This window comes from Siphateles boraxobius, unplaced genomic scaffold (assembly GCF_051911475.1).
Source record: "Siphateles boraxobius isolate OS27281-9 unplaced genomic scaffold, OSU_SipBor_1 12, whole genome shotgun sequence".
NCBI lineage: Eukaryota > Metazoa > Chordata > Actinopteri > Cypriniformes > Leuciscidae > Siphateles > Siphateles boraxobius.
Window position 1 is genome coordinate 29,144,275 of NW_027508722.1, and position 12,352 is coordinate 29,156,626.

The window sequence follows — 12,352 nt, forward strand, 5'->3', positions numbered from 1 at the left end:
GGCAAACTATGCTTTTTATAATGAAATATATAACAAATAGGCTTGTTTATGGCTATTATTATTCTTTAAAAAAAAGGAATAGTTTTTCTAAGTCTTCTGAAGCCGTACAAAATAATTTAAGTCACTTTTTGGATAGACTATTATGGCCAAAAGCCCACATGTAATAGATATTAATGCTGAATGTTTTATGCTTTTAGTGTTTTTTTTGTTTTTGTTTTTTATTTAAACCAGTTAGAGAATCATTTATGTAATAATTTGTATTGCGATTTTTGATCATATTTATTTTATTCTACCGTTCAAAAGTTTGGGGTCAGTAATACTTTTAATTTTGGATGAAACTTATTCTTTAATTCAGCAAGGCTGCAATTAATTTATTGAAAGTGACAGTAAATGTTCACAAAACAATTTTACAAAATAAATTCTATTTCGAATAAATACTGTTCTTTTGAACTTTCTATTTATCCATTAGCATGGTTTCTGAAAATATTAAGTGGCACAACTGTTTTCAACATTGATAATATAAATTATATATATAATATTTAAATGGTAATAATATTTCAGAATATTACTGTATTTACTGTATTTTTGATCAAATAAATGGAGTCTTGGTGAGCATACTTTCAAAAGCATTAAAATCTTCCTAACACCCAGAATTACATTTTTGTCATTTTTGACCATTATGTATGTCTAGATTGTCATGTGTTGTCTATTGTACTCTCATTGATAGGATGCCTGGATGAAAAACCGTCGTATGACATTGTATTCCTCGTGGATAGCTCAAGCAGTATTGGTACTCGAGACTTCCGGGAGGTTAAGTCGTTCATGCACACTTTTGTGGATGGTTTGGATATTGACACTAAAAATGTACAAGTTGGCCTTACTCAATTCAGCACCGATCCCCACAAAGAGTTTCTGCTTGGGGACTATGCAAACAAAGCAGAGCTGATTAAGAAAATAGATAACCTTCCATACCGAACAGGAGGCACGTTTATGGGAAAAGCCATGAATTTCCTTAAGGACAGTTATTTCACGAGTGCAAGTGGAAGCCGTATCAATGAAAAAGTGCCTCAGATTGTTGTGGTGATCACAGATGGAGACTCAGCCGATGATATAAATGGACCTGCTGGAGATTTGCGACAGAAGGGTATTATTATCTTTGCTATTGGTATTGGTCCCACCAATATGACTGAATTGAAGGCAATCGCCAGCAGCCCACCTGAGCGTTTTGTGGTTAATATCGACAATTACCAAGCACTGCAAGGACTGATGACCACCGTGAAAGAGACAGTCTGTATTTTGATGAGGGATCAGGGGAAAGGTAAGTTAAGTTTTGAAGCTCTGTTCATAAAAATCTGGTGATCCAATCACAAGTGATCATGTGAGATCCTTGTATCAATTATATAGTATTATAGTATTTATTCATATTTTGAATTTTGTTTATATTTTTTTTATTCATTTTTTATATTCCTATATAGCTGTAATTATTATTATTTTTTGTTTCTTTTGTTTTTAAGAACTTCAGTATTTCAAACTTAAAGGGGACCTATCATGCCTCTTTTTACAAGATGTAATATAAGTCTTAGGTGTCCCAAGAAGGTGAATGTGAAGTTTCAGCTCAAAAACCACACTTATCATTTATTGTATATTGCCTTAAATGCCCATTTTTGGGTGGAAGCAAAAATTGTGTGTATCTTGAAAATGAGCTGCTGCTCCCCACCCCCCTTTCCAGAAGCGGGCTGTACCTTTACAGTTGATAACTCTGAAGCTTAGGCAGCAACAACAAAAAAGGAGAAACAGCATTGGCCCGTTCCCAAGGGGCGCGTTTTTGCATTCCACTGCGCTGCTTTTCCGTATAAAAAAGTAGTGCAGTGGAATGGAATGACTCTGTGATCGTCGATACAGCCAACAACAGAACATTTAGATTTTATCACGTTCTTGCGTTTCCACTAACTGCGAAGAGATACAGTAAACACACGGTGGACTGTGTACAGCTCACTCAGGGGAGAATCTAAGCTGACATGGCAGATTCCGTCACCGGTTATGGTCAGGGCCTGTTACGTTGTGACGGAACAATGTATAGGAAACAACGCATTTTGAGAAAGTGTGTATGATTATGGGGAATATGAAAAAAGCAGTTGCTGGATTTTTACCCTTATATGGTGGTTGTGTACACACTGCCAACACACATTTATGTTTAATCAACATGTTAAGTGAATTTTACATAATAAGTCCTCTTTAAACTTACTCATTTCAGTTAGTTGCCAAGGCAAAGATTTTTTTCAAGTTTTTCATCTAATGTTCATATTTTATTTTGTTTTACAGTTACCAAAAACAAATAGATTTTATTAAATTTCGGTGGTCATTAGACAAATAGACTTTTGTGGTCACGTCCCATGTCTTCAGCATCTTTTGCATGACACAGAGTAATGTATCTTGTGTTTTTAAAAGCATTCTGTGTGAATGGCCCCTTATTGACTTTTATCTTATCCTTGAGGAAATGATTATTGCTGATGATGATTGATTTGTATTAATTTACTGTGTAATATATTTAATATTCATGTATTTATATGTGCAAATACATACAATAACTGTCAATTCATCATTGTGTGTCTGTTTCAGCTCTTGCCCCAAAGTTTGCTGATGTATTTGTCCTGGTGGATAGTTCAGCCCAGGCGGAGACAAAGGAGATAAGAGAACTTCTCACCCAACTGGCTGAGCAGCTCGATGTGGGCGATGCATCTCATAAGATCGCTCTGGCTCAGTTTGGCGAGAACGTTGTCAAAGAGTTTCTGTTCAACGACTACCAAGCCAAGGAAGAAGCCATAGAGTACATAAATGGGTTCGAGCCCAGGCCTAACGGAGAGCGAAAAATAGGAAAAGCCATAGATTATGTTCGCACTCACTTTCTTAACACGGCGTCCGGCAGCAGAATTGCTAAAGGCAACAAGCAGTATCTGCTGGTGCTGAGAACAGGGAACTCATATGACTCTGCTGTGAGGGTCATAGAAACAATGAAGAATGAGGATGTGACCATTATTGATATCAGATTGAAAGCAAATTTACACTACCTGTCACCTTCTCTACATACTTTCCAGATTGATCAGAATATTCTTGATGTTGCAATTGCATCAGACATCACAAAAAGGATTCAGGAAAAAGAAACTTTCAATGTTACAGGAGGTGAGTTTGCCTTTATTTTAACTATTTAATTATATATTATAGGTTCTTAAAGGTGCATTAAGTAAATCTGGCGTAAGAAATAATGACGCATAAGAATATTTTTTTTTTATCAAAAGACAGATAGGCCTGCTATATCAGTGACATAGAAGCTGTTTTAGGTGGCCACCATGTTAAGATCATGACAAGCCATGTTTCGCAGTTCAACCAGATAATAAACACACATCAAACTTCTGTATTTTCCAGAAAACGTTAAAGGTATAGTGAAAAATGAAAATTCTGTCACCATTTACTCACCCTCTTGTTCAAAATCTGTATGAATTTATTTTATATACTGAACACAAAAGATATTTAAAAAAAAATATATGGGTAGGCCAACAGTTTATGGGCCCATAAACTGTTTGGTTACCGACATTCCTCAAAATATATTATTTTGTGTTCAGCAGAAGACAGAAACTCATACAGTTTTGGAACAACTTTAGGGTGAGTAAATGATAACAGAATTATCATTTTTGAGTGAACTATCCCAAAACAAGGAGCTGCTGCATTGGTTGTTTGTGAAAAAGAAACTATGGGTGCATCCGAAATCACATACTTCCCTACTATGTAGTAGGCGAAAAACAGTACTGTATGTGACAAACGTATGTCCGAATTAACAGTATTCATAAAAGAGTTGGCAAAAAGTACCCGGATGACTGACTACTTCCAGCGAGATTCTGAAATATGCATATGATGGACACGTTACTCTCCCATGAGGCCACGGAAGAGTTTTTTGAATGGCAGTTAAACGAAGTAACTGACGCTGGTAGGTCACACGATAATGACAACATGTTGCATGTAGTACGTCCAGATTTTACTCATATTTCAAACATTCATACTATATAGAACATTCTTTTTTTAGCGGCCGTAAAGTAATTATTTATTCAAAATAAATACCTACTCAAGAGAGTATGTGATTTCGGACGCAGCCAGTGAAAAGTAATTGAAATCCAATAGTAGCTTATTTACTTAAAATTAAAAACGTTGTTTACCGAAAACAGTGCAGTGTACACATAATAGACAGCATTATTAAGAATACTATGGTATTCTGAACATAGTCTTAAAAAATGTATTACTTAGTGCACCTCTGAATTTTCTTCAATACTGTTAAATAGTACCACAATATTTTTTGACCCTTTAACATTATATTAATGCATTTTTATTCTCTTTGAACAGACTGCAGATCAGCCCAAGTGGCAGATATTGTGTTTATTGTGGATGAATCAGGTAGTATCACCAGTAGCAACTTTGAACTAATGAAACACTTCCTCCACCGCACAATTAGCGGTCTAGAGGTAAAGCCTGACAGTGTGAGGGTGGGATTGATACTTTACAATGACAGACCCAGTGCTGGATTCTACTTGGACACATTTGTAAAAAAGGATGATATTCTGAACTATATTAAAATCATACCATACAGAGGTGGAGGAACCGCAACTGGTGCGGCCCTGAAGTTTGCCAAGAACAATCTGTTTACTAAGAACAGGGGCAGCAGGAAAGCTCTTGGTGTTAAGCAGATTGCTGTTGTCGTCACTGATGGCAAGTCACAAGATGATGTCAGCGCCACAGCAGCTGAGCTGAGACGCTCAGGAGTCACTGTTTATGCCCTTGGGGTGAAGAATGCTAGTGTGGACGAGCTCCAAAAAATTGCATCTTACCCTCAAAGGCAGTTTGTTTTCAATGTGGAAAGTTTTCAGATGCTTCGTTTGCTGGAGAAAAGCCTCAGAAAGAGCCTTTGTAAGGTTGTGGTCGATCGAGGTTTTGACAAGAACAATAAATTCCTCCTAAAACAAGGTAAACATTAGTAAGTGTGTAATAATGAGTTAAATGTGTAATGAGTTAAAAGTTCTTCATGCATATTACTTTTTAACTTCATACATTGCTGAAGCATGGCATACCAATGTGTTTGTTTGATGTAAGTGGTTGATGAATTAGTTAGAGGATTAGTTATAGTCAGCATGAAATTTAAATTCACACTATCCAATATAATTTTCCAAATCTATGTTATCTGTCTTAATTTGAATGATTCATCCATGCGTATATTTAATTTTTATAAATTAGAGTTTACCTCATATTTTTTATAAAAATGTCATATCTTGATCTTCCAATGAAGCGCCAGACTCTTAAAAAGGACACCGAAAACATTTTCCATAATTTAGTACTTTTTCAACTTATTTTGTTGTATTATTATTTTTTATATTACAATAGACTTAACTTTACAGAACTTGTGCTGAATGTTATGTTTTAGTTCAAAAATAAATTGTGTATGTTGCAACAGCCTTTGTTTTCCCTACTCATTATTCCATGTAATTTAATCCTCACGTTTAGGATGCGTGAACACAGAGGAAGCAGACATTTATTTCTTGTTGGACAACTCTGGCAGCACTCGTGCTGACTTCGAAGATGTGAAGAAATTTATCCTAGGCTCTCTGCAATTATTCAACATTGGACCAAATCGAGTTCGCGTGGGAGTTGCTAAAGTCGACAGTGATCCGACTCTACAATTCAGCCTTACAGAGCACAAAAACAGAACCTCTTTAGAAGCAGCTGTGAAGAATATCATTCAACCCAATGGAGGCACAAAGACAGGCAAAGCACTAACTTTTGTGGCCGATCTCTTTAACCAGAGTAAAGTGTCCCGTCCGGCTAAAGTGCAGGAGATTCTCATTGTCATAACTGATAAGAAATCCCAAGATGACGTAAGTGAACCAGCGGCAGGGCTGAGGACTCAAGGTGTTTCAGTTTATGCCATTGGAGTTAAGGATGCCGACCAGGATGAGCTCTTGAAGATGACGACTGATGAATCTAAGAAGTTCTATGTGACCAGCTATGATGCCCTGAATGCCCTCAAGGGTGACATTGTCACACATATTTGCACACAAGAGGGTAAGACTAACCAATCAGATATACTGCAAAAAACTTTTTTTTTAAATCTATTTTTGACTGGTTTAAAACAAGCTACATTTTGACAAACATATTAAAAGATTAATTAAAGATACACTTACTTTCAAAAGTTTGAGGTCTTTTAAAAAATAAATAAATAATTTTATTCAACAAGGATGCATTAAATTGATTAAAAGTAACAGTAAAGATATTTGCAAATGTTACAACTCAGCCCGAGCTGCTGAGTCCATAGCCATTTTCAAGAAACGGCTGAAGACGCATCTTTTCCACAACACTTGATCCATTTATACTAACACTTTCCTTTCTCTTCTCTTGTATTAATTATTGTATAAACAAGTATTGTATAAATTGTAAAATACATATACTGCATTAGACTAAACTGGGAGGGGTCATATCACTTACATGTTGTCCAATTCAACTGCTTCTATTTTACTCATTTGTAAGTAACTTTGGATTATAGCTTATATTCTTTGACAACCAGTCTTATCTCACAATTTCTATTCTCAATTATTTAATTTTCAATTTTATGTTCTACAGTATATATTTACTGGAAAGCAAGATGAAAAAACTGGTGAAGTAAATAATATTTTCTTTTTTCTTTTCTACTTTCTTTAGCCTGCAAGAACAGGGTGGCTGATATCATGTTTTTGATTGATGGTTCTTCTAGCATTCACGAAACAGATTTTACATCAATGAAGACTTTTATTGCCAAAGTTATAAATGGTACTGTCATCGGAAAAGATAATGTGCACATTGGTGTGGTCCAGTTTAGCACTGAACCACAGGATCAATTTGCCCTGAATAAGTTTTATAACAAAGATAAAGTAGAGGAAGCTATTAAAAACATTACACAGTTAACAGGGGACACATTCACAGGAAAGGCACTCTTATTTATTTCAAAGTATTTTGATACACTCAACGGAGGTCGGCCTGATGTCCCACAGTTCCTCATAGTTATCACAGATGGGGAAGCTCATGATCCTGTCGCCTTACATGCCAAGGCCATCAGAGACAAGGGTGTCACCATCTTCTCAATAGGTGTGGGCAACATAAACGCCACACAGTTGTGGGAAATCAGTGGAACTCGAGATAAAGTGTACGTGGAGAGGGATTTTGAGGCACTTCAGTCCATTCAGAAAAACCTCCAATTCAAAATCTGCAGCCCTGACACAGGTGAATCATAAAATGTTACTGTATTCCACATTTACTGCACATCCCTGTTGAAAAGAGTTTTGTCAGCTGTTTATTCAGGTTTTGGTAAAATTTAGAATTGCTCTTTTTCATTATGAGTTGGAATGTGCATTCCACAGGAAATGAATTAGAATTAGAATTAGAATTGGACTGAGAGGAAGTGGAAATTGGTGATTTATAATTCTAAGAAATGCAAGAGATAAATAGTATTTTGGCCAATTAAGGGTTTCACATTGTTAAATTGAAAGTTCATTAAACGTACATATTTGTATATAAATTAAGTTAGTATCCAATCCAATATTCAAAGTTTATCTTGATGAACCTTCCTTTTGTAGTTAATTATTAATTAATTTCTAAAATTATACATTTATTTTAATTATATGAATTCTACTTCCTTAAAATCACATTTGAATTGCAGTTCTTCATCGCGTCAGTTACCCGTTTTCACTCAAATCCAACCATGTTGGTTGACTAAAACTTTGCTGTTGAACAACTAAGCTATGATCAGCATCAAGCAAGCACTAGAATAAAGCAACTTGGACCAGATTACATGACTTTTTCCTAATTTTTCCAGTAGGTTGTCAGAGCACACAGTTGGCAGATGTGATCTTCTTGGTGCAGTGCACCAGACGGATTCGTTTTCAAGATTTTGAATACATTAAAAACTTTTTAATTTCCGTGGTGAACAGCACACAGATTGGGGACAGTCTCGTTCGCATTGGAGTTATTGTCTACTCCGACACTCCAAATCAATTCTCTTTAAACCAGCACACAAGTAAACGTCAGGTACTGGAGGCTATAACATCCTTTCAGTCCCCACCTGGAAACGGCTACACAGCAAAAGCTCTTGGATACTCGCTCGCTTACTTCAATGAAGCAAATGGTGGACGTCAGGAACGAGGCGTCCCTCAGATGCTATTCGTGATCACGGACGGTGATGCTAGAGACAGGAACGACCTAAGTGCACGGGCTGATGAGTTTACAGCCAAACATATAAATGTGTATGGAATTGGAGTGGCCGGAGCTCAAGATAGTGAGCTGGAGATGATTACCAAGAACAAAAACAAAATCTTCCATGTTAATAATTACCTGGTCCTTCAAGATCTCCAGAAGGACATCTCAGATGTCATCTGCAATGCAACCAAACCAGGTGAAAGCTTTTTCTTCAGAACGTGGATGACTTAGTTAGATCTCAGATTTATCAACATGATCAGTATTGGCTCATCTCATTTGATTTTTATGTCTTGCAGAATGCCAGATTGGGGTTGCTGACCTGGTGTTTCTGATTGATGGATCTGAAAGCATCGATGAGGAGTCATGGAAAACTATGCTTTATTTCTTGCTAAATGTTGTGGACAAGCTCCAAATTACTCCAGAACTTTTCAGAATCGGTGTAGCCCAGTTCAGTAGCTTATATCAGAAAGAGTTCTACTTGAATGAGTATAAAGATGCAGATGGAGTGAAATCAGCAATTCGACAAATCACGCAAATTAAAGAAGGGACAAAAATTGGAAAAGCTCTGCGTAACGTTGTGGAATTCTTCGAGGAAAGCAAAGGCAGTCGCAGACAGAACAAGGTTCCACAGAATCTCGTACTCATCACTGATGGCGTTTCATCAGACACAGTGAACGAAGCAGCCGATGCTCTCCGACTCCTGCATATTAATGTTTTTGTGATTGGAATTGGGGCTGTCTCAATGCCACAACTCAGCTATATTGCCGGGTCACCGGATAGGTTATTCGAAGTGCAGAACTTCAACTACCTTAATCTGACAACAGAAACATTTGTTGATACCCTTTGTTTTCCTGGACCTGTACCCCAAGAAGCAAGTGAGTAGAGTTGCCAATGTTTCTATGTGTGATATTAAATTGATAATCTGGAATATACCTTTAAGAGAATCATCAAACTAGAATGCACAGTATATTGGTACCATATTGGTTACTGAGAGATTTTTTTAATTGGTCCACACAATTGTAGTACATTGAAAATAACCTGGAGTATACCTTGAAGAGAAATACCAAACTAGGAATGCACAGTAAATTTGTCCCATATATTGGTTTTAGGCAGGTTATAGGTTATGCATGTTGGTGTCTTTAATTTTTACATTTAGATTACCTTTGCTATTACTTGTAGCATTTAGAATGATTGGTTATTTATGATCAAAGTAGACAAAACAGGATATAACTTTATTATCAGCCATTTAAAAGCCATGGCATGAAAATTATTATTTGTTTATGAATTTTTGATTAGCATTCAAATTATCCTTATCACACATGAATTCTATTTCTCTTTGTTTAGGTTGTACTGTTGACATTGGCATCGGATTTGATAACTCCCGCACCAGTTCAAGTTCTCGCTCAATCTTTAGAGACCAGAAAAAGCTTGAGGCCTACCTGCCTGAGATCATCCGTTACATTTCAGTTGTGCACAACTTGTGCTGTATCACCCAACCAACCCTTAATAACAACGTAGGCTTCCGATTGGTTGATGCAGATGGAAAGAAGCTGGATGATTTTTCTTTCGAAGAGTACAATGAAGGTGTGGTACAAAAAGTGATGACACTGCAGACTTCCCAATCTCTGAAATTTAACACCCAGCTTCTACGCTCTTTTGAGGAGAAGTTCAGGGCTTCCAATTCTTATGTAAAGGTGAGAACAGCAGTAACCAAACCAACCATATCTAATTGAACATGCTATAATTACATAAGGATATATCTGGAATTGAAAGTGTTATGCCGTTGATTGACATTATGATAGATAGATAGATAGATAGATAGATAGATAGATAGATAGATAGATAGATAGATAGATAGATAGATAGATAGACAGACAGACAGACCACTATAAACCAGCTTGAACCAACAAGGATATTCATATTCAAAAAGCTGGTATTTTCTTCAAGGAATAAAGTTTTTCTTTGATTTCCCTTCTTAGGTGCTGATCATCTTTACAGATGGGTTGGATGAGCCTGTTGAAGATCTTCTGCCTGCCGTCAGGAACCTCAAGACAAGTGGTACAGTGACTAAACAACTTCTTTAGAAACTCTGTACTTTTTTCAATAGCTTTTCAACAAAAACAACTTCATACTGTGCAGTTACAGTCTGTTAAACTTTTCCAGAAGAGCCTGGTTCAAATCAAAGGCTAATTATGTTATCTAAAGTTCCCTTTGTTACATACACAGGTGTAAAAGCACTGCTGACGGTGGCGCTGGATGGATTTAAAAACACTGTTGACCTGCAGAGACTGGAGTTTGGCCGAGGGATGCGCTACAAGCAGCTTCTCACTATTGGCATGCAGAATGTGGCCAGTGTCATGCAGAAGGAGATTGTAAGTCAATTTAAATGGCATTAAACCAAATCATTGACAAAAGGATGACACTTTGAGTGAATTAAGTAACGTCAAGTAGAGATTATGCCATATTTTTACTGCTATGAGAAATTTTGTGGCTTTATTTGTTACATGAAATATACAGTATTGAAGTACATAGGCTGCCTTATGGTTTGCCTTAGAGATCAAAACAGTGTTTTGACTGCTGTGTAAATAAATGGCTTCCTGTGGGTGGGAGTGTGAGGCTCTCTAAGAAGAAAGGGAAACAGCTGTGAGTTTTAATGAGTGCTGAAGAAAGATGTCAGGATGTCAAGTACCTTGTTTAACATGCCAACAGTCACAGTTTCTCTCTTACTTTCTTACAATTCGCAGGACACAGTTGTCTCAAGGGAGTGCTGTAACGTGTTGTGTAAATGCACTGGTCACGAGGGAGCACGTGGAAATCAGGGTCGTCCAGGGTTGAAGGTGATTAGCTGAATATCTATAACTGAAGATTTACTGAACAATATTTGAAAATGGAGATAAGTGTTTAACTTGACTTACTGTACTGCTGATCAGGGGTCACCTGGACTGAAAGGGCTTCCTGGTTACCCTGGAGAAGAAGGAGGGCCTGTAAGTTCTTCAATTTATATTTAAAATCTTTTTATTGACTTTCATGAGACAAAAAAAGATACTTTCCAATGCCCTTTAAACTGTTGCTGGTGCTTGTGTCCATTAAGTGTTTACACATTTTGTTACACAAAGTGTATGTTACACTCACTGTAAAAAAAAGTTGCTGCCTTGAATTTTTAAATACAATCAGCTTGGATGTTTATGTCATTTCAACTTAAATTACAATAAGCTGACTAGAGTTAAATCTTGTATAACTTAAATTAAATTGCTTAACTTATTTTGATGAGTTAAAGCAATGCAAAACATATGTTGTCATAACATACTGGTGTCATAATTTTTTAGTTTCAAATAATTCATCGAATTATTCTTTCTATTTATAGAAGAATCATAATTGAAAAAAAAAATCATGGTTTCCCACAAAAATAATAAGCAGCACAACAGTTTGATTGATTATAAGAATTTGTTTGTTGAGCACAAATCAGCATATTATAATTATTTCTGAAGGATCATGTGACAAAGAAGACTAGAGTAATGATGCAGAAAATTCAGCTTTGTCACAGAAATCAATTACATTTTTAAAATATATTAAAATATAGTGTATTTGTGAGCAGTACAAATTCATTTAGTGTAAAATTATTTTTTGAAGAAAAAATAACTTAGTGCACCTTTAAACTATGTAAACTCTTTTAATACCAGAATATATATAAAAAAAACCTGATATCCTATGACTTTCATGTGCGATGTATGTGTTTCAGGGTGAAAGAGGGATTCATGGTTTGAATGGAACTCAAGGACATCAGGGATGTATTGGAAGAAGAGGCATAAAGGTAACAATGCAATGCTTTCTCTTATCAAGACCTTTTTGAGTTTTAAATGTGACTTTTTTGCTGAAACGGCAACATTTAGCTTTTGCTGTTAATTTCTTCAGGGTGGCAGAGGCTACAGAGGCGACAATGTGAGTACTTTCATAAGGCTATGGACACTGAGGTTTGCATAAACATTTAAGCTTGAAGGGGGAGAGCGAGATAACTTGAAGATAGCTATATACATTAAGTGTCTGTCTAATTATTACCAGACAGCAGTTATTAGCCAGCGTCTGTGTT

The 12,352-nt window shown here is 36.3% G+C and overlaps 1 protein-coding gene across 1 annotated transcript in view; it reads left to right on the forward strand.

The window, feature by feature from the left end:
- Positions 1-12,352, forward strand: part of col6a4a (collagen, type VI, alpha 4a) — a 39,806-nt gene that overhangs the window by 4,536 nt on the left and 22,918 nt on the right. The window contains exons 3-16 of the mRNA XM_077217630.1: positions 728-1,318; positions 2,620-3,180; positions 4,393-5,010; positions 5,545-6,102; positions 6,736-7,293; positions 7,889-8,461; positions 8,562-9,140; positions 9,610-9,959; positions 10,245-10,323; positions 10,492-10,637; positions 11,010-11,102; positions 11,196-11,249; positions 12,005-12,076; positions 12,178-12,204. Of these exons, the coding sequence (XP_077073745.1) occupies positions 728-1,318; positions 2,620-3,180; positions 4,393-5,010; positions 5,545-6,102; positions 6,736-7,293; positions 7,889-8,461; positions 8,562-9,140; positions 9,610-9,959; positions 10,245-10,323; positions 10,492-10,637; positions 11,010-11,102; positions 11,196-11,249; positions 12,005-12,076; positions 12,178-12,204 (4,859 nt within the window). The remainder of the gene's footprint in view (positions 1-727; positions 1,319-2,619; positions 3,181-4,392; positions 5,011-5,544; positions 6,103-6,735; positions 7,294-7,888; positions 8,462-8,561; positions 9,141-9,609; positions 9,960-10,244; positions 10,324-10,491; positions 10,638-11,009; positions 11,103-11,195; positions 11,250-12,004; positions 12,077-12,177; positions 12,205-12,352) is intronic.